A 24,591-nucleotide genomic window follows, 5' to 3' on the forward strand; every position below is an offset into this window, starting at 1 on the left:
CACTGCAGACCCGCAACCCATTTGCTCCTTTCTGCCCCACCCCAGGACCGGAGAAGCTCTCCACCCCCAGACATGGCCCCGGAGCCACAGCAGGGAGCGAGAACTTCTCCAGTCCCAGTGCCACAGCCGGGGTTTGGGTGCCTGGTGCTTCTGCCGGGGAGTGGAGTCGGGGTGTGGGGGCTTCCCCTGCCCTGCCCTCCTAGCGTTGTTACCGGGGTTGGGGCACTGGGGCTTCCCCTACCCCGCCCGCCAGCCCGGTGCTCCTGATGGGGCTCCGGGCTTCTGCCGCCTGGTGGCAGATTTTTTCTGGGCCCCCCCAATTAGCTGGGGGCCCTGGGCACAGGCCCCATCGGCCCAGTGGCTAACCCACCACTGGCGAAGGCATCAGAGAAATAAACCTGCCCTTGACAAAGGAATGTGGATTAACCGATGTGGATCAAGAAAAAAATGGCATGGCTGGATTACAAGCACAGGGTAATAGAAGGACATTGGCATCTAAGATAAATCAAGTGATCGAGCCAATTGAGAGAGCCAATGGACCTGAAGCGGAAGAAGCGGTGTGGTCCTGCACCCGGAAGAAGCAGCAGCCGGGGAGAGGAACTTCATCTGGTTTTACTTTTCACAGAATTCATCTCAAAGGCATTCTGGGCTGTGAAAGGGAAGAACCGGGGGCTCCTCAGGTATCCGTCACTTGGGACGAAGGGATCAGTGCCCTCTGATTCTGTGACCAGCGGCTCCTGAGGGGCGGGTGATGCTGGTAACTTGATGCAAGTCAGAAAGCTGCTTAGGTGAAGAGGGGAACTTGGGAAAGTTAACTTTGGGTCACTAGAAAGCGTGTTACTTTTGTTTCGTTTGTAACTTTTGCTCTTGCCTAGTATCACTTCAGTCTCTGCTCTTCAGTAAGGAACTCCTGTTTAGTTTTACTATGAAGCATCTCCGCGCTGGGTATGAAAGTAAAACGGGAGTCCTCAGCCAAACTGGTGCGTGGCCTGCTTTGTGTGTGTGCTCTCTCTCTTTGGAGACAGCGGACTTAATAATTTCTGTGAGTGTCCAGTGAGGGGGACCGGCTGCTGCTGAGAGCCGTCTCTGGGGAACGCGGGCATTGGGATTCACTGAATGTCACCTGCAAAGTGAGGTTAAGACTGGCTGAGTCTCGAGGAGTTTGCTGGTGGGGCGGACGGGCTGGTGCGGCAGGGAGCTGACACACAGAGGCGCCGACTTCCCCTCTGTCTGGTGGGTGCTCGACACCCCACCACACACACCCCCGGCCCCACCCCTGTCCTGCCTCTTCCCACCCCTGCACCGCCCTCGCCCTGCCCCCATTCCACCCCTCCCCCAAAGTCCCCGCCCCCTTCCTGCCCCCATTCTACTCCCTTCCCCCAAGTCTCCGCCCCTTCTCCGCCTCCTCCCCTGAGCGTGCCGCGTCCCTGCTCCTCCTCATCCCTCCGGGAAAGTCCTAAACGCCGCCAAACAGCTGTCAGGTGGCGGCCGGCCGGGAAGCGCTGGGAGGGAGGGGGAAGAGTGGGGACGCGGCACGCTCCCGGGAGGAGGCGGTGAGGTGGGGCGGGGGGAGGGGAGCTTGGCTGTTAGTGGGGGTCGAGCACCTGCTAATTTCTCCCCGTGGGTGCTCCAGCCTCAGAGCACTGACGGAGTTGGCACCTATGAGTTTAAGCGCTAGCAAGGCTGACACAGAGACGTGACACTGGCTTTCTGCGCAGGGCACCCTGAGGATGGCGTGACAAGAGATTGCAAACTCTTCGGGGTGTGCAGCACCCTCCCATCTGATGTTGTTTAGGGCCCCGTGGGGGGCAGGGTCCCCTCATATCCCCTGCAGACCCCGCTTCAGGTCCTTGTCCTGTCTCTTTCTCCCCCACCCTGGCAGACGCCAAATGGGTTCTGGGAGCAAACAAACAAAAAAGGAAAGTAATTATCCTCAAACCTGCATTAGAAACCCAGGCCACCCAGCGTTCAGGCTACATTTACAACACCCAAATGTGATTGTAATATCTCTGGATGGGTTGTTGGCAGTAGGAGGGAAATTGGGATTTATGCTGACTGGCGTTTAGGACGAGCTTCCTCCACTAGGGGACGTGTGCAACGCACACTACAGGGTATGGCGCTTTGGCTCCCTCTGGTGATGTGGCCACACCGAGATTGATGCATCTGCTACAGAGTTGGGTCTGTTAGCTCAGTAGGTTCACACGTGAGTGCGGTTTTCTGGGACCGTACAGGAAGGGAAGAAGGATCTGTGGGATAGGTCAGAAAGTCTGGTCTGCTTGTGGTGGTGATGAATTTAGCAGGGCTGGTTGGAACTCAGGATTTCCATACAGCGGGAAATGCCGCCTTTCCAAATTTGTTTTAGTTCTGAATCAGAACGAGATCCCGAAATTTCCAAATTTCCCATGAAATGAAATTTTTGAAAAAAAATCAAATAAATTTCAAGTCCAGTCAAAAAGCTGCGTTTTGATAATAGCAAAATATTTCATTCTGATGTTGACTATTTAAAAAGGTATATTCTATGTTTTGACACAACTTTTCATTTCAAATAATATAAATATCATGTCATGAATGTAATATAATAGTGGTAGGACAAGATGCAATGGGGTAATTTGCAGCCAGGAAAATTTTGGATAAATATTAGGAAAAATGTTCGAACTATAAGGTTAGTTTAGTTCTGGGAACAGGTTCTAAGGGAGGTTGTGGAATCCCCATCACTGGAGATTTTTAAGAACAGGTTGGACAAACACCGGTCAGGGAGGTCTAGGTTTACTTGGTCCTGCCACAGCGCAGGGGGCTGGAATAGAGGACCTCTCAAGGTCCTTTCCTGCCCCACATTTCAATGATTCTATAATATAAAAAGTGAAATGAAAATTCATTTCAAAATGAAAAATCAAAATGTTCTCTTCTGATAAAGTAAAAACAGAACACGCTTCATTTCAATTTTTTTTCTCAGAACACAATGTTATCAAAATTGACACGTTCTTGAAGAAAGTTTGATTTGATGAAATGGCATTTTCTGCCAGAAAAATATTCCATTGGAAAATGTTTGGTCAGCTATAGAATGGAGGGAAGAAGATTCTAGAAAGTGATGGTTGCCGTGCATTGTCTGTGGTATTCGGTGTTTTCATTTTTCACTTCCTTGCTTTTGTGGTTTTGTGTAAGGGCTGCTGTGTGTAGATCAATGTAACCGCAGCATTATGTTAGATTGTCGTGCATTGATAAAAATAAAGGTTGCACAGAAGAGGAGAAAGATGGCCTTCACCATGGCTTTTGTTTAGTAGGATTTTTTTTTCTGTCAGGATGGATAATATTTTTTAAATAAAAAATCAGATTATTTGAATTTAACTCACTTTTTTTTTTAAAAAGTAAATGTTTTTCTTAAAATAAATTTGTTTAAACCTAAATTTGAAGTTGACAACCTATGTTGTGACCTAAAATTCATATAATCTGTTAAACTCATTTAAATAAATAAAACTAATATGCTAAATCAATCAGCCCCCCCCCCCCCCCCCCCTTAAGGAGAAAAAACAGCCTCTTTAACTACTTTTTGAGGTCAGGCCAGGGGCACCAGAACAGGGAAGGCCAGGGGGCCATGCCCCCCACCCCACTGTTAAAAGTGGAAGGACTATACCCTTCTACTTTTCACCAGCCATAAGGGTGAGCGATGGGAGGGAGGGAGTGGAGAAGAGCTAGTGAGCGGTGGGGTCTTGGGGGGGGAAGAGGCGGTGCAGGAGCTGGGCCTCAGGAGAAGGGGCGGCACGAGGGTGGGAGTTAATGGAGAAGGGGCGGTGTGAGGGCGGGGCCTTGGTGTGAATGGGTGGTGCCAGGGCGGGGGCTCAGGGAGAAGGGGCGGGGCTGGGTTTGGGGGGCAGGGCCACAGTTTGGGCACCTATGGCCCCCCACTCCTTTAGGGCACTTCCGCCGTTCCTGGGTCAGACTTTATAAATCTAGCACAATATGACCATTCTACTACAAAGTCGGGGCCTATGCTCGAGATGCAACTTACCATATTCTGAAGGTTGCAAAAGCCGATTTGTGCCTGGGAATAAGATTTCTAAACACTCCAGAAAGTCTCGGCAGGACGACTCCCCCCTTTTCTGTATGTAAATCAGCAATTTCCTAATTCTGGCCACTTTGTCTTGTAGCTGGTTCATGCTGTCATACTCCTCCTCTGTGATGACGGACTGGGCTAGTAACTCATCCAAGACGCTCTCGGGGTCTCTTTGAATGATTCCTATCAGCTCTTTGCGTTTGGTGCGTATAACCGTGTATTTGTCGCCAGTGGCCATTGCTTCCAAATCCCAGGATCTGGAATGATTTAATAATAAAACGACATGAGATGCAAGAACTAGAGTTAGAGAAGGTGCTAGGGTAAGAATCACAGACATGTCGGGCTGGAAGGGACTTCGAGAGCTCATCTAGTCCTGCCCCCTGTGCTGAGGCAGGACCAAGTAAACCTAGCACATCAGGTTTCAGAGTGGTAGCCGTGTTAGTCTGTATCAGCAAAAACAATGAGGAGTCCTTGTGGCACCTTAGAGACTAACAAATTTATTTGGGCATAAGCTTTTGTGGGCTAGAACCCACTTCATCAGATGCATGGAGTGGAAAATACAGGAGCAGTTATAAATACATGAAAAGATGGGAGTTGCCTTACCAAGTGTGAGGTCAGTCTAACGAGACAATTCAATTGACAGCAGGATACCAAGGGAGGAAAAATAACTTCTGAAGTGGTAAGAGAGTGGCCCGTTTCAGACAGTTGACAAGAAGGTGTGAGTAACAGTAGAGGGAAATTAGTATTGGGGAAATTAGGTTTAGGTTTTGTAATGACCCAGCCACTCCCAGTCTTTATTCAGGCCTAATCTCATGGTGTCCAGTTTGCAAATTAATTCCAGTTCTGCAGTTTCACATTGGAGTCTGTTTTTTTTTTTTAAGAATTGCCACTTTTAGGTCTGTTACTGATTGACCAGAGAGTTTGAAGTGTTCTCCTACTGGTTTTTGAATGTTATGTTTCCTGATGTCAGATTTGTGTCCATTAATTCTTTTGCGTAGAGACTGTCTGGTTTGGCCAATGTACATGGCAGAGGGGCATTGCTGGGACATGATGGCATATATCACATTGGTAGCTGTGCAGGTGAACAAGCCCCCGATGGTGCGGACATCAGTGACCGGTTTTTGTCCAACCTGTTCTTAGAAACCTCCAGCAGTGGGAATTCCACGACCTCCCTCGGAAGCCCGTTCCAGAGCTTCACTGCTCTCACAGTTAGAAAGTGTTTCCTAATATTTAACCTAAATCTCCCTTGCTGCAGATGAAGCCCATTACTGCTTGTCCTATCTTCAGTGGACATGGAGAAAAACTGATCACTGCGCATCACTGCGCTCTTTGTAACAGCCTTGTAAATATTTGAAGATTGTTATCAGGTCCCTCCTCTGCTTTCTCGTCTCTAAACTAAACATGCCCAGGTCTTTCGACCTTTCCTCATAGGTTATGTTCTCGTATCATGTTTGTTGCCCTCCTTTGCACTCTCTCCAGTTTGGCTACATCTTTTTTAAAGTGCAGTGCCTAAAATTGGACACAATACTCCAGCTGAGGCCTCACCCGTGTCCAGCTGTTAAACAATATGTGAGATTCATCGGATTCCTCCATTTCTTCTTGTAAGCAGAATGGTTCCACTATCAGGACTGGGCAAATAACAGATGTTTTGGTTCATTGGCAATTCAAAAAAATAGAAATAAAAAAATTGGGTCAAATGAAATGTTTTGTTTGACCTGAAAAAACAAACACTGGTTCCATTTTGAGCATTTTTTAAATGCTTTTGATTGTTGTTGTTTTTTTCCAAACAAAATTAAAGGACTTTTTGAAGCAATCATTTCAAACTGATAAATTGAAACGTTTGGTATCAGAAATGTCAAAGTTTAAATGTTTTGGTGTTTTTAGACTTTATTTTTTTCCAAACCAAAATGATTCAGTAAAATCAACATAAATTTATAAACTGTTTTGTTGTTGCTGAATCTTCGTTTTTTGCCAGAGTAAGTTTCATATGACAAATTCTGCCTAGCTCCAGCTGGAGTATCTACAGGGGTGGAACTGTTCACAGTTCTGTCACTTCACAGGTATCTGGGCCGAGACTTCAGCTCTTAGTCCAGGGGGAATCAATTATTTTGTGTCATGGTCCAAATTCCTGGTCAAGATATACTCAAGCTCTGGACTCCAGAGAAACATTTTTCACACTGCAAGTGTCCGTGTTCAATGAACATGTACAATGCTGTGACATATACCCAGGGCCTATTGCTTATATTTTTAGTGCCTTAAATGAAAAATAAAATCAAACCACTATATAACTTAAAAAAACCCTCCAAGAAAGATGTAATAAATTACAGCTGAGCCTTTGAGAAAGTACTTAGATAAAATGTCAAATAGATGCAAACATTAGCATTAAAACACTTTCAGACAATGGTTTTAAGTTTTGACTGAGTATTGTCAAATACAGTTATTATAGGCATAGCTGTATATACATAACATATTAAAAACGTTTCGGCCTTTTGTGGCTTCTTTAACGTAAGTATCCAAGTCTGAAAGAAAATAACACTTCATACACATGGACTCTTCATCCTTTCACTACACTACAGAGTCAGAAGTCTCTGGAAACCATCTCTTGCCTGGTGATTTCTCTGACCTGTGTTTGCAAACCCACAACCCTCCCGGAGGCCTCCCAACTTGTGGTGGATTCTCACCCAGATGCTAACATCTCCATCCTGCAGTTCCATGCCTACTGGTGGCTTTGCCCCACCCAGTGTTGGTGGGTGTTCCACCCACCCAGTGGCCTGGATGACCTTAGGGGCATGCTCTCCAGCACCTGATAGCCTTAGGGACCCATGGCTGCAGGCGCTTCCCCCTCAGATCCTCCCCAAGCAGTGATGGCAGGTGCCCCTGCTGTCCAGTGGCCTCTGGTTCCACAAGAGAACAATGCTTCACCTCCTCTCATCTTCCCATCCTGCACTGGGAGCAATCTCACCTTCCTGTTGGCCTTTGTGTCCTAGGTATTGCTCTGCTTAACCCTTTATAGCCTGTGAGACCATGTCTTCATGGATGCTGGGTCATAGATAGCCTTTGCTGGTTGTGCTCGGGCTTTGCTGATCCTGATGAGTGTACCTCAGTGGTTCAGGGGCTTCTCCCTGGTCAGAGTAATTTTCCATTCCTGTCAGGGCCAGCTACCGGCTGCGTGCTGCCCCTGAAACTGCTGACTGAGGGATGGGAAGAATAAGGAGGGAGGCAGCCAGCAACTCTCATGCCTGTAAGATTCGCTGGTGCAGGGTGAGCTCCTCTCCGTTCTCTGCAATCCCAAATCTACACCGGGACAGGAAGGGCTGGAACAAAGCGTGTCCTGCTTCCCTTTGAAGCCCCAAGTCCTGGCGCGATTCCAGGCAGGGCTGAAGTCCGAGTCCTGGCACACCCGGCGGTCTGCTGAAAAGTCTCTGGCAGTCCAGGTTTGGACCACACGGGCTGCTATTGACAACCCCATCTTAGCCCATGCAAGGAAGAGGTCAGGGCCAGTTTAGATAATGCTGCCAAAATGTAACCGCAGCTCTTGGGCCTTTTATTTTTCCAAGTTAGGGGCTGAGAAAATTGTCCCCCCCCCAAACACCTTCAAAACTCCTGTGCAGCTGCTCCTTTCTCTAGCCGCCATCTCAGAGGAGAAACGGAGGGGCTACTGCTTTTGTCAGATGGCTACCAGCTTGGCTAGCCAAGTCAGTACTGGGTGCTTCTCTCCTATTTCTGGCACTGGGGGGGGGGGGGGGTAAGATTTAGAGGCAAGAGTGGAATAGGCATAGTCCTATTTCGGAGCAGAGTGAAATATCCTTGCGTGTTTCACTTTGGCCTTTCCATGACAATCATTTGACCCAGTGCTGATGCGTGGCCTGCATTAAATTCCCTGGCCGGTGCTAGACTGGATGTCAGACCGGATGATCATAACGATCTGTGGAAGTGGAAAAAGGGATAAAGGGAATTTAAACGCAAATATCTTCGTTTCTAAAAATAAAGCAAAAGTCAGGCTAACACTAACTCTAATAACGTGAGACTTTAAGGCAGGGTCTGGGCAAGTGGGAAAAACTGTAAAAGATACTGTTTTGACCTTACGTTAAATAAACATAAACGCAGCTTGTAGCAGAAACTGCTGAAAAAAGTAAAGTATCAGGAAGAAATATGTATAAACAAGATGCGGTTGTTGATCATTATTGTATGCAACAAAATTGTTTATCTGGCGGAGACCTGCCTAGGAAGGGGGAATCCCTGTCCGTGTGCACTCTCCCCCTTATGATTGCTTAAAAATAAACTGTCTCTAAATTGTTGCAAACAACCCTAAGAGGGAAGACTGTGTTTTCTTCCACAGATCCCTTTTGACCTTAAACTCTATGAATCTCTGAAAAAATAGATCGTCATAGAGGCTGGTCTCCTCATCTTAGCTCTGCTTCTGCCTGGCCAAACTCAGTCTGCGTACGACACGAGGAAAAGCGCAGTGGGCAGCTCGGGATCTGGCCGAAGAAATGTTTACCTGGCTCAAGTGTTTATTGAAAAGTAGTACCTACCTCCCAGGGTCTGCGAGAGTCAAGAGAGATCCCACCTCCCAGCGAGGTGTCTGCTGTGCGTTATAGAGCAGAAATGCAGAGTCACTCTAAGCGAAAGATCCTGTCTTGCAGCGTGGTATTGGCTCTGTTTCATACAGCAGAAAAGCCGAGTTGCTCTCTAGATCTTGTCTTCCAGGGAGGAATCTGCTCTGCTTTCGGTAGCAGAATAGCTGAGTCAGGCAGGGGTTGTGAGCCGGATATGGGGACAAGGGCATGGCTGGCTTCTCTCTGGGCATCTGGGAAATCAGCGCAAGAGAAGTCACAACCCAGAGACACTTTGCATCCTCCTCCCCTCACGTGACGCTTGGCACAGTCCCTGATGCTATTTGTGTCTGGCCGGGGATGAGCCAAGATGAAATGGAGGCGGTGTGAGCTTAGGTCACGGTGTTCATTACAGTGCCTGCCTGCCCTTCATCACGCAGCACGGCTGGCAGGCCAAGGCCAGCTGCATGAGGTGGAGGGGGAAGGGCAGTTGGTTTCCGTTCCCCCCCACCACCACGCATGGGCTGTTTTGGGTTGGCTTATCTGGGTGGGTGCTGCCACACTAAAACTAGGGACCTGCATACCACTAACACCTAAAACACCTTTCACTTTCCGGATCTTGAGAAGCCTATTTGCAACTTTAGGCACTTAAATCTCTTTAGCATCTGGCCCTAAGTAATACGTTCCCGGCAGACATATGGAGAAGTTAGATAAAAAACAACACTCTCGGTGGATGGTTGCAACGTAACACAACTTTTATTCTTAGTGTAATGACCGGGGCCCCCAAATGATGAACGATCGCTATTCTGAGTAAATAAACCAGAATCCTGTTACCCCAAATTTGGCCAGCTAGTAAGCTGAGGGAGGACTAATGACCCACCAGAGTTTGGCAGAAAGCAGCACGTTTATTATACTGATAGCTAAGCTCAAAAGAAAGGGGGATGGGGTCACCCTCACACTCGCATACTCATGCTCCCAGGACAGGCACGGCACTGGAGATGTCAGCATCCTTCGAGGTAAGTGTCCCACCGCGCAGCGATGGACGGTGCGATGAAGGTAAGTCTTCCCGAGGCACGTTGGAATGCAACGCGGCGAACCACTGGCCAGGCGGTCCAGGCGAAGGGCCTTCACGGGAGGTACAAGCTTGTGAGTACAAGCTTGTGAGTGCACGGCCGAGCACATGGCCCTTTCCCCTTTTAAGGACCTGCTTCTCATGGCCTGTGACTAGAGATGACTTGGCTGCGTCTGGTTGGTCACACTCCACCTCGGGCAGTGTCCATGCATTGGGCATGTGATTGCTGTCTAATTAGCGTTCCAGACACCTTGTTTACCTGGGAGCTCTTCTGATCTTCCAGCTGCTCAACCAGACCATTCATCCCACAAGCATCCCAGGAGGGCAGGGGAGGGGGAAAACCACTTCACAGGTGTTCAACGAGGGACAGGAGACAAAGGGGGGGGGGAGTGTAACAGATCTTTTGAGCATGCAGGTTATACAGAGCATACAGATCACTGCTGCTCCTACAACAAGTCCCATCAACCTTTTTGTTCTTTGTAGGTGAACCAAAGTCCCAGCATGCCTTGCGTTTATAATTCGTTGTATTTCAGATGAACCTAAGCTGAACTTTAGCTAACCTAGTCCAGATACCAAGAAAAGGGTCACTTGTAATTGGTATGTGGCAGGCGTTTCCTGTGGTTAATTAAAATAATCGATTGGAAGGTGTGTTTTGCTGATCAGGAAATTGCTCGAACCAATGTTTCCTGTCATAATGATTTGGTTACAGAGATCTTTTGCAGCTGATAAAATAATGGATGGTTGAACAGATGCCATTAGCTTATCAGTTGATAAGTTGGAGAGCGGTCAGAGAAGAGCCATGAGAATTATCAAAGGATTAGAAAACGTGCTTTATAGTGACCGACTCAAAGAGCTCCATTTATTTAGCTTCACAAAGAGAAGGTTAAGGGGTGACTTGATCACAGTCTATAGGTATCTACAGGGGGAACGAATATTTAATAATGGGCTCTTCAATCTAGCAGAGAATGGTCTAACACAATCCAATGGCTGGAAGTTGAAGCTAGAAAAATTTGGACCGGAAATAAGGCGTAGATTTTTAACAATGAGAGTAATTAACCATTGAACAATTCAGCAGGGTCGTGGTGGATTCTCCATCACTGATCATTTCTAAATCAAGACTGGATGTTTCTTCTGAAGATCTGCTCTAGGAATTATTTGGGGGCAGCTCTCTTGCTTGTGTTACACAGGAAGTCAGACTAGATGATCACAATGGTCCCTTCTGGCCTTGGAATGAATGAATCAATGATGTAAATCAGATACCATGAAAAGAGGTTCACAGTCCATAGGTCATTTTCTTTGTCTCTTTTCTGGAAACCCGCACAGCCTCTAAAGGGATGCCTGTTTTTATAGCAGTGCGTTGTCATAGACAAAATAGTGTAATTGATAAGGGATATACATAAGTGCCCTGTAATTGGTAAGATTTATAATGGACAAAATGGACAAGGAACATTTGGTATAGCAGATGTGTTCTGAAATCAATGTAACAGCTAACCAGTAATCTACTGATTCATGTCTAAGCCTTAAGAGCTAAGTGTGATTGCAAATTTTCCCAGTGCTCATTAGGTAATTACAGCTGTCATTGGCTTATTGATTCAAAATCAAATCAAATCATGAGAAAGGATTATCTTCGTTCTACACCAGTATATAAGGGGACATCATTTTGGGAGCTAGCTGGAAGAATCCAATGCTGCTAAACTGCTGCCCAGATCGGTTTAGTATAGTTCCCTGAAAACATCCATCCAAAGTGCAGCGGCAGTCAAAAAAGCTAACAGAATGTTAGGAACCATTAGGGAAAGGATAGATAATAAAGCTGAAAATATCATACTGCCTCTATATAAATCCATGGTATGCCCACACCTTGAACACTGCGTGCAGTTCTGGTCGCACGATCCCAAAACATATATTAGAATTGGAAAGGGTAGACAGAAAGAAACCAAAAATGCTTAGGGGGTATGGCACAGCTTCCATTTGAGGAGAGATTAAAAAGACGAGGACTGTTCATTTTAGAAAAAAGAAGACTAAGGGGGAATATGGTAGAGGTCTATAAAATCATGACTGTATTATTAGTAGTATTAGGGGTCACCAGATTAAATTAATAGGCAGCAGGTTTAAAACAAAAGGAAGTACTTCTTCACACAATGCACAGTCAACCTGTGGAACTCCTTGCTGGAGGATGTTGTGAAGGCCAAAGTATAACTGGGTTCAAAAAGGAATTAGTTATGTTCCTGGAGGATAGGTCCATCAATGGCTATTAGCCAAGATGGTCAGGGATGCAACCCCATGCTCTGGGTGTCCCTAAGCCTCCAACAGCTAGAAGCTGGGACTGGACAACAGGGGATAAATTACTTGAAATTTCCCTGTTGCGTTCGTTCCCTCTGAAGCACCTGGCACTGGCCACAGTTATAAGAAAGGACACTGCGCTAGATGGACCATTGGTCTGACCCAGTACGGCCATTCTTATGTATGCTTTTCCTTTCTGTATTCTACTGTGTTAATTTTTGACTAATAATCTCTGATTAAACAATCCCAATTGAGCCGATTATTTGACATCTTGCCGAGTTATTGTTGTTATTTAAATTCAAACATGCAACACTGTTTAAGAATTGCTCAGCCGTCAAGATCTTTTAGAAAAGGCAGGACAGAGGCCTGAAAGAATTAAAAGCCCCCTCAGAAGTCTAATTGCGGGGTTTCTTAAGACTTTCAAGTAGCCCGAGGAAAGTCAGTATTTGCAGCCTTGCTCGAGAGTGTGCCCCTCATGTAGATTGAAGAGACTTCCCTTTTTCCCTGTCTGTGAATGAATGAATTGAAGTATAGATATCAAATATTAAGAGACTATATTATCTTGTCCGATACAGTAGAGGGAAAAATAGAGAACTAGATGGAATAAACCGTTGATTAAATGAAGAAATATGTGGAAAAGGGAAGTCGACTGTAAGTAGGCTTGGCAGAATTGGATTTTTTTTTTAAATAATTTCGATGGATAATATCTGATTATTTTTAAGCTATTTTGCGATTTTTATCAGTTTGAGTTTTCACAGTGGCGAGGGTATTATGGGGGAGGGTCAGACAACAGCGGGGGTCAGACAGTAATTATACAAAGACAGTAGACTTTGAGATGCAAAAAGATAAAGCTTTATAACCACTAAAACAGAAATTGTCAACATCACATGTCAAAATGTACAAAGTCAATAGCCTTAAATCAAACTCTGATACGTTCTTGGGCAGGAATTTTCGTACTTTGCCTCTTTGTAAGTGTTGATGATTATGGATGGAAATATGTTTTCGCCGGTTTGTGTGTGTAGGGTGAAATTGACATTTACTGATAATAATCTAGTACTTTCAAACCTATTTATATCCTGTCTCTGCTTTGGGTTGGGGAAGGTGATGGCTGGATGGGGCAATGGCTCCCTCTTGTGTCCCGTAGATGGAGTCTCTCCTCAGTGCTGTAGTCAGGATTTCTGTTAGTTTGGCTTTCTGATATTGTCCCATCCCTCCGTTGAAACGGTTCCTTCCCCTGTGCAACCTCACCCTTTCTGCACTGCATTTCACCGGCCATCACGTTACCCAGTTACCTGCATCTTTTAGCCTGGAGTCCTTCACAATCCTCCCACATCAAAATAATTTGGTAGCGTCAGTAAATTTCCCCTCTCACTGTTCACCCTGTAATCCTGGGCCATTAATAAAATACTGAACAGTCCTGATCTTATCTGTGATCGCTGGGGCCTCTGTTAGCCCCTTCCCCAACTCAGAGCATATAAGCAACATCCTAACGCACTTTGCTGAGACCACAAAACTGGTCAGCAGGGGTGAGTTTGAAGAGCTAAGGCCAGTAGGCACCATTAGATCTAGTCTAGATTAAACTGGAGAAATTCACCCAGTTCCCCCTGAACTGAGCCCAGTAACTTGTGGTTGGCTAAAGCATCTTCCAGAAACCACCAGGCAGTTGCTTATTCTGGGGTTGGTCGCTCTCAGTCTCTCCTGTGGCAGCGGTTCCATAATTAAATATCCATTGGGCCAGCTACACAACGAGCAATTGACTCCCTAGCCCAGTGGCCAGGGCACGTGCCAAAGAGGAGGGAGTCCCAGGTTGGAGTCCCTGCTCTGCTGTTTATTTCATTAGCCTGGTGATTAGGGGATGCGGGTGGGGTGTCAGAGACCAGGGTTTAAGTCCCTGCTGTGACGGAGATTTGAAAACTGGTCTCCAGCCTCCTAAGTGCCCTAATCCCTTGGGTATGCAGAGATCACTCCTTCTAGCTGGTCTAGAGCAAGGGGAATTAGGTGCCTGAATAAAACCTTGGAGGTTCCGGCTCAGCCCTGCCCCTTTCCGCGGTATTTCACTCCTGGCTAGTTTAGGGGGCTCCCTGCTCAGCTTCACGGTTTCTGTGCCCCCCCCCACTTCACAGGTGTCCAGCTTTTCCCATGCACCGTAGGGGGAGCCTGACTCAGAGCTGAGGATTCCACCGGGCTGGTGCGTTAATGTGGACAGAAATGAACAGAAAGTCCAAGGTGTTAACACGACCCTGTCACCATACAGCACTAAACAGCTGACCTCGGTGACCTCATCCTGCTTCCACACCCACCACTAACAATCTCTCTCACCTCTGATGAAGGATACAGACAAAGTCTCATAGTTAAGACGTGCACCTGGGATGTGGCATGCCAAGAGATGGATCTGTGTTACCTTCTGTAATGCAGATGGTGCCTTTAAGGGCTGAGCTTCCCAGACAGAGTCCAGGCTGGTGCTGTGACACTCTTGTTTGGCACACACAGCAAGAGCAGGACACAGAATTAAGCCAAGGCCAGGCACCGCTACCCTAATACTGCTAATAGTGTGCAAGTGATAATGAGTTCCCTGTCTGGGCTGGGCTATCATAATCCTACTACTAAATGTGCACTTCCTAAGAGAACCCAGTCCTCTCCAGCTGCTTCCATAATACTGCTAGTAACTTAATAACTCGCATGTCATAATGGGTCCCCATCCCAGTTGGCTACCATAATCCTACTAATAAATGTGCACTTCATCATGGTGCCCAATCTCAGTCAGGGATCTCCCTGCTACTACCGTAATACTGCTAATAACTTGCATATCATAATGGGTCCCCTTCCAAATTGGGCTACCAAAATCCTGCTAATAAATGTGCCTTTATCATGGGGGCCCAGTCTCAGTTAGGGTCCCCTCCTGCTGCTACCATAATACTGCTAATCACGTTCGTGTCATAATGGGTCTCCTTCCTAATGGGGCTACCGTAATCCTACTAATAGATGTGTACTTCATCATGGGGCCCAATCTCCTGCTGCTACCGTAATACTGCCAATAACATGCATACCATAATGGGGTCCCCATCTTGGGTGGGCTACCATATTCCTAGTATTAAATGTGCACATCACCTTGGGGCCCAATCTCCAGCTGCTACTGTAATACGGCTAATAATGTGTAACCCACATGTTGTACACGACAGCATTTGATTTTTAAGTCCAAAGAGAAGGGAGGGAAGTGAGATGGATTTTAGCTGGAAGCCTCAGCAGACGTAGTTAGAAAGGCCCAGAAATATCCAGGAGTAGGTGTGGCTGACTTTGGACATGCTCAGTCACTGGTTCTCAAGTTGGACAGGAAGTTTCCATTAAGGGCAAGCAGTCTTGTAGCCCTCGCCCGCTGAGAGCTGAGCCAATCAGAGTGCAGGGGCAGGGTGGGAAATTATAAATATAGGCGTTAAAGGCCACCCTGCAAATTCTGTAGCTGATTGATGGAAGAGCAATGGGGGTGTCTGCTGAGAGGACCGATCCTAGCACCTGGCCTGCTTTGGATCAAGGTAAATGCTATTCCAGCCTTACCTACTAGGGAGTCCCTCCATTAAGATCCTGTTTGATCCCCATGGGGTGCTCTGTGGACACAGAGGGGGAGCTGGGAGGTGATGGAACTTGTGGAGTTTGCACTGAACTCTCGGCTCCCTGCTTTAAACTGGGATTCTGTCTCTGTAAGAGAGATCAGGGCAGAGCTGTGCGAGGGGAGGGTTTGTAAATCCTCATTGGACCCTGCCAGGTGTAGGGGGGAGAAGACAAGGCTCTACAGCGCGACGGCTGGGTAGAAATGCAAGGAAGGGGCGTTTTCTATGCCAATTCCAGTGTCTGCACCACTCAGGACACAGAGATTTCTTCTCCCCCCAGAAAGTGAGGCGCGCGGTCAGTTGTCAACCTAGGGGCTGGAACCCAGCCCAGACTGACGCGGTTTGGAGCAGACCAGAGACCCTGTTGGTTTCCCCAAGCCTGGCAGAGCTGTGGGTGTGGGGGAGAACTGAGGGGGAGCCCTGGGCTGGGCTGGCAGGGAGCTGTATGTTGGGAGTGAGGGGCACTGGCAGAGCTGGGGGCATGGGGGAGGGGCACCCCAGGGGGCTGTGTGTTGGGAGTGAGGGGCACTGGCAGAGTTGGGGGTGTGGGGGAGGGGCACCCCAGGGGGCTGAGTGTTGGGATTGAGGGGCATTGGCAGAGCTGGGGGCGTTGGGGAGGGGGACCCCAGGGGGCAGTGGCAGAGCTGGGGACATGGAGGAGGGGCACCCCAGGGGGCTGTGTGTTGGGAGTGAGGGGCACTAGCACCCCAGGGGGCTGAGTGTTGGGATTGAGGGGCATTGGCAGAGCTGGGGGCGTTGGGGAGGGGGACCCCAGGGGGCAGTGGCAGAGCTGGGGACATGGAGGAGGGGCACCCCAGGGGGCTGTGTGTTGGGAGTGAGGGGCAGTGGCAGAGCTGTGTGGGGCTGGGATAGCAGGGGGCTGGGTCAGGATCATGTCCCATCCCTCTCCCCACTCCCAGAGTTAGACCCTCCACCCACTCTCTCTTCCTCCCCAGGCAGACCTTCATGGGCACCCGGGATTCCTGGTAAGTGGGGGGCAGGGCAGGGGAGCTCACCTATTGCTGTGACTTCACAGCGATGCTTCCTCCCCCCCGCCATGCCTACAGCTGTGCCCCTGACAGCACAAACTCCAGGGCAGACCTCCTGGGCAACCCTGCACTCCCCACTGGCTAGGGTGACCAGACAGCAAGTGTGAAAAATTGGGACAGGGCGTGGGGGGTAATAGGAGCCTATATAAGAAAAAGACCCCCAAATCGGGACTGTCCCTATAAAATTGGGACATCTGGTCACCCTACCACTGGCCACAGCTCCCCCCGCGTCAGTCAGCACGGCTGCAGCCTGCCTCCCATCTGCAAGCCCCCCCCCCAGCACGTCCCCATGCAGCCCCCCCCAGCCACCACCTGCATGTCTGTGGTTCCTTGCCTCACAGCTCTCCATTGTCTCTGCGCCTCCACCCCATCCCACCTCCCCTCATGCCGGGGGATCAGACCTCCCCTCCCCACACATACAGGGCAGCAACAGGCCATGTTCAAATATCTAGTTTTCTAGGAAATCCTTTTAAAATTAACATCCCCAGCCCACCGCTGGGAAAAACCCTAAATCCCTCTCCGTCCCGGGTGGTCTGAACCGTCAGAGCGCTCCGCGGCCCACTCAGCTCTCCCAGGCCTGTGCCCCAAAACAGCAGCTGCAGGATTTCAGCGCTACCCTCACACTGCGGAGTGGATCCAGCAGGAAACAGGGCCCGGCTCAGACTCCAGCCCGCCAAAGACTTGCCCCTTCCCTCCCGCAGGCAGACAGCTCCACTGAGGTACGGGGCTGAGGGTTTGGTTACGCTGCACCCGGCCCTCGGGGCATCTTCAGCGTGGTCCTGTTGCTCTTCGGTCACACTGCGAGGGGAGCAACATTTCACCCCCCCCAGCTGCCAAAATCTAAATGAGTTTTAACCCGAACGTTTGCCCTGGTGCTGTGAGCGTCCCCCCGGCGAATAGGGCAGCTCGTTCGTTTGTTGGAGCAGGGCGGGCCGCAGCCAGTCTCTCCTGCCGCGAGATAATTTACTATTCGTAGGAGCAGTGACTTGACCTGGGGGCTCCGACACTGCAGTTCTGGGCTCTCACCAGGACGCTGCTGGCCACTCCGCATTGTCTCCGACTCATATCCCAGGTGAACGCTTAAGAACAAACAGCGATATTAACTGTCAAAATTATATTAAAAAAAAATAAAAAATTCCAGCTCTGCTAAGCCGAGGTGTGGAAGATCAGGGTTCGAATTCCTGTTGCAAATCAAGCCCAGCAGGGATTCGAACCTGGTGCTCCCACATGCTAGGTGACTGGGCTAACCCCGTGGCTCTTCTGGGTTGGAGTTTTCGCAGTCATCCCTATTGATCCTGTTCTACTTTGTATAACGAGCTAAGAAGGGGCTGAGAAGGAGTAAGACTCTGTGGCCCTGCAATTAGGCATTCACCTGGCATACCCCAGGAATCCAGCAGCGGGGCTTGGGAGGCGATTTAAAGGGTCCTGGGCTCCAGCCGCTGCAGGGAGCCCCGGGCCCTTTAAATGGCCAGCCTGGGGAAGCCGGTCCGGTCCGGCATGGAGTACCGGCTCTTGCCGGCTTACTTTCACCTCTGCTCAGAGGTCAGGTTTTCCAACCCTCTGATCATGTTTGTTGCTCTCCTCTGCACTCTGACCAGTTTGTCCACAACTTTCCTAAAGCACGGTGCCCAGAATTGGACACAGCTCTCCAGCTGAGCTCTCCCCAGAGCTGAATAGAGCGGGACAATTACCTCCCGTGTCTTACATACACCATGCCGGTTACTGCACTCCAGAATATTAGCCTTTTTCTGCAAATGCAGCACATTGTTGGCTCATATTCAGTTTGTGATCTGCCACAACCTCAGATCCTTTTCTGTGATATTCAACTTGTGTCTCTACCATTGGTTTGGCAGGATGTCCCTGGTCTCTCTGACGTGGCAGCAGCAGGAACTGAGTTCTTAAATAGAAAACGATGAGTGTTGTGTGAAAGGGGGAAGGAGAGGGAGTTTCTGCTCTGTGGCTTGTCCCATAGACGAACTTTGTTCCTTAGAGGTCACTGAACTTTGCTGTATCAGCTACCAAAGGGGAAGCTGTTTGCTGCTTCCTGACTGCGTCTGCAGCTGTTTTACAACTGCACCATGGAAATGTGTGTGTGCTGTCCCCAGCTGAACTGTCCTTTCAGAAGGGCTGTTTTTGTTTTCGTGGCCAGAGTTGATTTCTTCTGCTGCTACTTTTCCTGTTTGGCTGCAGCTATGAGTCACCCTGGCCAGGCATCTTCAGCTGCGTGTTGAACTTCCTTCTGTCAGTGAGCGAAGAGGGGAACGGCAGAGTTAGAAATGAGCTTTTCTTTGTTCTAAATCATGATCTGTTCAAAAATGGAGCCTGCTACTCCTGATTTGAGCCCCTCCTATTGGCTGTGTAAAAGCATTAGGGTAACCTCAGCGGTGACTGACATCAGACCACTATACTGTACTTAGATGTCCCTCCCCTGCCTCAGTTGTTTCTGTCCTAACACTCACCCTCCAACCAAAGTAAATTGGAATTTCTACTAAAGTCTCCTTCCATGTCAAATATATTTTGTCCTCTGCACCATCCAAACTCATGGCCTTATGGGTAAATTCCTCCCTCCGTTTCCCCATGCATATTTCTCCAGCATCTGGGCCAGCTAGCAGTCCTGTGTGCTGCAGTCTGGATGTACAGCAGCTGTTCTCTGTCCTCTCTTCACTCCCTTCTCCCTTTCCTATTTCCATTGACATCGGTGCTGTCAAAGCTGATTCCCCACTCTGGCACTTCAAGTGCAGAAGGTGGGGCCCACAAGGATTCTAAAAATTACTACTGGCCACTCCAGGCTTGTATTAAACTCCCATGGTTACAGTTTCACTCTGACCTTGGCTGGATAGATGCTGCCACCACCCAAATGCAAAAAACCCCTTTGAACACAGGAAGGCGCACTTGGGAATTCCTTCCTGTGGGGTATCCTCAAGCCCTTTTATCCCCCCTCCAGGGAAGAGCTGAGAAAGAAAACAAAGGAAATCAGCCGTTGCCACAAGCTAATTTAACAACATGCACAAACCTCTTAGGACACCAAAAATCCAATCCTGTTCTTAAAAAAGGGTAAATTTTATTAAAAACCAAAAGAAAGAAAATACATCTGGGACTTAGGCTTTTTGCTAGATCTTAAAAAAAACAGTTACAAAAATTAAGCATCAAGATAGCTCTCTTGAGGTTCAGCTTAAAGGTTACAAGCAAAACAAAAGCATCTGGGGTTAGCACAGAGGAGTCCACAAGCCAATAAAAAATAAACGAAATAACCCTAATCACATCTTCCTAGACATTCCCTAATTTATTTACATTTCTGGGGTTCAGTTTAAGTATGATCTGATGGTTTTTCATACCTGGCTTAAAGCTTCTCACAGCATAACTGCTCCCTGTTCCCCTCTTTCCTGGAGAACCACAACACACAGACAAAGGGAAGTTTTATTCCCCATTTTAAAAAGTTCTAGCCCTCCCATTGGCTCTTTTGGTCAGGTGCCCACTCCTTTCCTTCTACCTGTGGGCTTGTTAACCCTTTATAGTGTAAAGCAATTAGAGAACAGCTACTAAGAGGAATTTTATAGCTAACTGGCTGGCTGGGTGTCCATAAAAGGGAGTTAGCCCCCCCCCCTTATTCATCACAGCTGCCATATGAGAAAAGATTAATAAGACTGGGACTTTTCAACCTGGAAAAGAGATGGCTAAGGGGGGATATGATAGAGGTCCATAAAATCATGACTGGCGCGGAGAAAGTAAAGAAGGAAGTGTTATTTACTCCTTTTCATAACACAAGAACTAGGAGCCACCAAATGAAATTAATAGGCAGTAGGTTTAAAACAAACAAAAGGAAGTATTTCTTCACACAGTGCACAGTCAACCTGTGGAACTCCTTGCCAGAGGGGGAGAAGATGGTGGGAAATTCTGGAGAGGTAGGATGAAGTAGCTGCTATTCTGTATTCTCTGCTGTACTACTTACAATCCAGGTAGTAAGTCTCCATTTACAGAATTTGAATGCGTCAATGTTACTCACCAGTGGCTTATCATAGGTACAGGGTACAATTGCCATGCTAAGATTAAAAAAAAAAAAGCTGTAATAAAGGGCTGTGAGCTTTATAGCCTGCAAACTGCAATGGAAAATGAAGAAAGCAAAATTAATAGTGAAGGAGAAATTTTTGTTCTTTTTTTCCAATGAAATAGGGCTGTTTTTTTTCTACTGACTGCATTTTTGTTGCTATCATTCATCCTTTATAGTCTAGTCAGTCTTAGGGCATGTCTACACTACGAAATTAGGTTGAATTGATAGAAGCCAGTTTTATAGAAATCATTTTTATACAGTTGATTGTGTGTGTCCCCACATAAAATGCTCTAAATGCACTAAGTCGGCGGACCGCGTCCACAGTACCGAGGCAAGCATCGACTTCCGGAGCGTTGCACTGTGGGTAGCTATCCCACAGTTCCCGCAGCCTCCGCTGCCCATTGGAATTCTGGGTTGAGATCCCAATGCCTGATGAGGCAAAAACAGTGTCGTGGGGGATTCTGGGTACATGTTGTCAGCGCCTCCCCTCCCCCCCGGTGAGAACAACGGCTGACAATCGTTTCGCGCCTTTTTTCCTGGGTTACCTGTGCACATGACATACCACGGCAAGCATGGAGCCCGCTCAGCTCAGCTCACCATCACCATATGTCATCTAGGTGCTGGCAGACGTGGTACTGCATTGCTACACAGCAGCAGCTAATAGCCTTTTGCCAGTAGACGGTGCAGTATGACTGGTAGCCTTCATCGGCTGTCTGGGTGCTGGCAGACGTGGGGCTGCATTGCTACACAGCAGCAGCTCCTTGCCTTTTGGCAGTAGATGGTGTATTACGACTGGTATCCATCATCGTTGTACTCCTCAGTGAGTTCGGTCAGAGGCGCCTGGGCAGACATGTTTTGTCTCCTGGAGATTCAGTCCTGCTGGCAGTCCTATTGCACCATCTTGACGCTGATGGTTAGCAGTCGTAATGCACCATTTTCTGCCAAGCACCCAGAAGATGCCGAGGGCTATCAGTCATGCTGCACCGTCTGCTGCCAGCCTAAGATGTAAAAGATAGATGGACCAGATTTGTTCTGTATTCATTTGCTTCCCCCTCCCTCCGTGAAATCAATGGCCTGCTAAACCCAGGGTTTTGAGTTCAATCTTTGGGGGCGCCATTCTGTGTAACAGTTGTTTGTGTTTCTCCCTGATGCACAGCCACCTTTGTTGATTTTAATTCCCTGTAAGCCATGTCGCCACTCGCCCACGAAAGCTTATGCCCAAATAAATCTGTTAGTCTTTAAGGTGCCACCAGACTCCTTGTTGTTTTTGTAGATACAGACTAACACGGCTACCCCCGATACCTCCCTCTTTCTGTCAGACAATAGTTTCGTGCCTTTTTTCAGCCCAGACGCCATAGCACTGGGATCATGGAGCCCGCTCAGATCACCGCGGCAATTATGAGCACTATGAACACCACATGTATTGTCCTAGAGTATATGCAGAGCCAGAACATGCCAAAGCAAAAACAGGCGAGGAGGCGATTGCACCGCGGCGACGAGAATGATGAAGAAATTGACATGGACATAGACCTCTCCCAAAGTACGGACCCCTGCAATGTGCAAATCATGGTGTTACTGGGGCAGGTTCATGCCGTGGAATGCCGATTCTGGGTCCGGGAAACAAGCACAGACCGGTGGGACCGCATCGTGTTGCAGGTGTGTTACGATTTCCAGTGGCTGTGAAACTTTCGCATGCGTAAGGGCATTTTCATGGAACTTTGTGACTTGCTTTCCCCTGCCCTGAAGCGCCAGAATACCAGGATGAGAGCAGCCCTCACAGCTGAGAAGCAAGTGGTGATAGCCTTGTGGAAGCTTGCAACGCCAGACAACTACCGGTCAGTCGGGAATCAATTTGGAGTGGGCAAATCTACTGTGGGGGCTGCTGTGATCCAAGTAGCCAACGCAATCAAAGACCTGCTGATATCAAGGGTAGTGACTCTGGGAAACGTACAGGTCATAGTGGATGGCTTTGCTGCAATGGGATTCCCTAACTGTGGTGGGGCAATAGACGGAACCCATATCCCTATCTTGGCACCAGAGCACCAAGCCACCGAGTACATAAACCGAAAAGGGTACTTTTCAATGCTGCTGCACGTCCTGATGGATCACAAGGGACGTTTCACTAACATCAACGTGGGATGGCCGGGAAAGGTTCATGATGCTCACGTCTTCAGGAACTCTGGTCTGTTTCAAAACCTGGAGGAAGGGACTTTCTTCCCGGACCAGAAAATAACCGTTGGGGATGTTGTAATGCCTATCATTATCCTTGGGGACCCAGCCTACCCCTTAATGACATGGCTCATGAAGCCGTACACAGGCAGCCTGGACAGTAGTCAGGACCTGTTCAACTATAGGCTGAGCAAGTGCAGAATGGTGGTAGAATGTGCATTTGGACGTTTAAAAGCGCGCTGGCGCAGTTTATTGACTCGGATAGACCTCAGCGAAACCAATATTCCAATTGTTATTGCTGCTTGCTGTGCGCTCCACAATATCTGTGAGAGCAAGGGGGAAATATTTATGGCGGGGTGGGAGGTTGAGGCAAATCGCCTGGCCGCTGATTACGCGCAGCCAGAGACCAGGGCGGTTAGAAGAGTACAGCAGGGCGCGGTGCGCATCAGAGAAGCTTTGAAAACCAGTTTTGTGACTGGCCAGGCTACGGTTTGAAACTTGTTTGTTTCTCCTTGATGAACCCCTCCGTCCCCAGTTCACTCTACTTCCTTGTAAGCTAACCACCCTCCTCTCCCCCCTTCGAGCACCGCTTGCAGAGGCAATAAAGTCATTGTTACTTCACATTCATGCATTCTTTATTAATTCATCACACAACTAGGGGGATAATTGCCAAGATAGCCTGAGAGGGGTGGGGGAGGAGTGAAGAACAAGGACACACTGCAGTTTAAAACTTTAAAACTTTAACTCTTATTGAAGGCCAGCCTTCTGATGCTTGGGCAATCATCTTGGGTGGAGTGGCTGGGTGGCCGGAGGCCCCCCCACCGCGTTCTTGGGCGTCTGGGTGAGGAGGCTATGGAACTTGGGGAGGAGGGCTGTTGGTTACACAGGGGCTGTAGCGGCAGTCTCTGCTCCTGCTACCTTTCCTGCAGCTCAACCATATGCTGGAGCATATCAGTTTGATGCTCCAGCAGCCGGAGCATCGACTCTTGCCTTCTGTCAGCGAGCTGACGCCACCTATCTTCTTCAGCCCGCCACTTGCTCTCTTCAGCCCGCGATTCAGCCCGCCACCTCTCCTCTCACTCATATTGTGCTTTTTTGCATTCTGACATTGACTGCCTCCACGCATTCTGCTGTGCTCTGTCAGCGTGGGAGGACATCTGGAGCTCTGAGAATATATCATCCCGAGTCCGCCATTTTCTCCTTCTAATCTTCACTAGCCTCTGTGAAGGAGAAATGTTTGCAGCTGGTGGAAGAGAAGGGACAGGTGGTTAAAAAAGACACATTTTAGAGAACAATGGGTACACTCTTTCACGTTAAATTTTGCTGTTCACATTACACAGCACATGTGCTTTCGTTACAAGGTCGCATTTTTCCTCTTATATTGAGGGCCTGCCGGTTTGGTGTGAGAGATCACTCACGCAGTGCCAGGCAACAGAATTCGGCTTGCAGGCAGCCATGGTAAGCCACAGTCTTTTGGCTTTTTTAACCTTCATAACATGTGGGAATGGTTTCAAACAGCAGCGCCCTCATTTCCCATACCAAGCACCCATTGGGTTGGCCATTTAAAATGGGTTTGCAATGTAAAAGGAGGGGCTGCGGTTTCCGGGTTAACATGCAGCACAAACCAAACTAACCCCTCCCCCCCACCCAATTCTCTGGGATGATCACATCACCCCTCCCCTCCACCACATGGCTAACAGCGGGGAATATTTCTGTTCAGCTGAGCAGGATCGGGCACCTTTGAATGTCCCCTTAATAAAA

At 48.4% G+C, this 24,591-nt stretch overlaps 1 protein-coding gene and 1 long non-coding RNA gene across 3 annotated transcripts in view; both read right to left on the reverse strand.

The window, feature by feature from the left end:
• LOC101952170 (nucleolar protein 3-like) overlaps positions 1-8,886 on the reverse strand; it is a 14,414-nt gene extending 5,528 nt beyond the window's left edge. Inside the window, exons 1-3 of one of the 2 annotated variants that reach the window (XM_005279369.5) lie at positions 8,587-8,855; positions 7,014-7,976; positions 4,007-4,308 (exon numbers count right to left, since the gene is read on the reverse strand). In XM_005279369.5, the coding sequence (XP_005279426.2) occupies positions 4,007-4,289 (283 nt within the window). In that variant the 5' untranslated portion in view covers positions 4,290-4,308; positions 7,014-7,976; positions 8,587-8,855. Of the gene's footprint in view, positions 1-4,006; positions 4,309-7,013; positions 7,977-8,586 lie in introns of both variants that reach the window. The other variant, XM_005279370.5, reaches the window with a different exon arrangement.
• Positions 8,887-16,923: 8,037 nt separating this feature from the next.
• Positions 16,924-20,033, reverse strand: LOC122172771 (uncharacterized). The gene is made up of 3 exons (XR_006173332.2): positions 19,949-20,033; positions 18,305-18,852; positions 16,924-17,692 (listed from the first exon to the last, which is right to left on the reverse strand). It is a non-coding gene; the product is annotated as an uncharacterized LOC122172771 (long non-coding RNA).
• Positions 20,034-24,591: the final 4,558 nt, after the last annotated feature.

The sequence above is a fragment of the Chrysemys picta genome, chromosome 4 (genome assembly GCF_011386835.1).
Source record: "Chrysemys picta bellii isolate R12L10 chromosome 4, ASM1138683v2, whole genome shotgun sequence".
NCBI lineage: Eukaryota > Metazoa > Chordata > Testudines > Emydidae > Chrysemys > Chrysemys picta.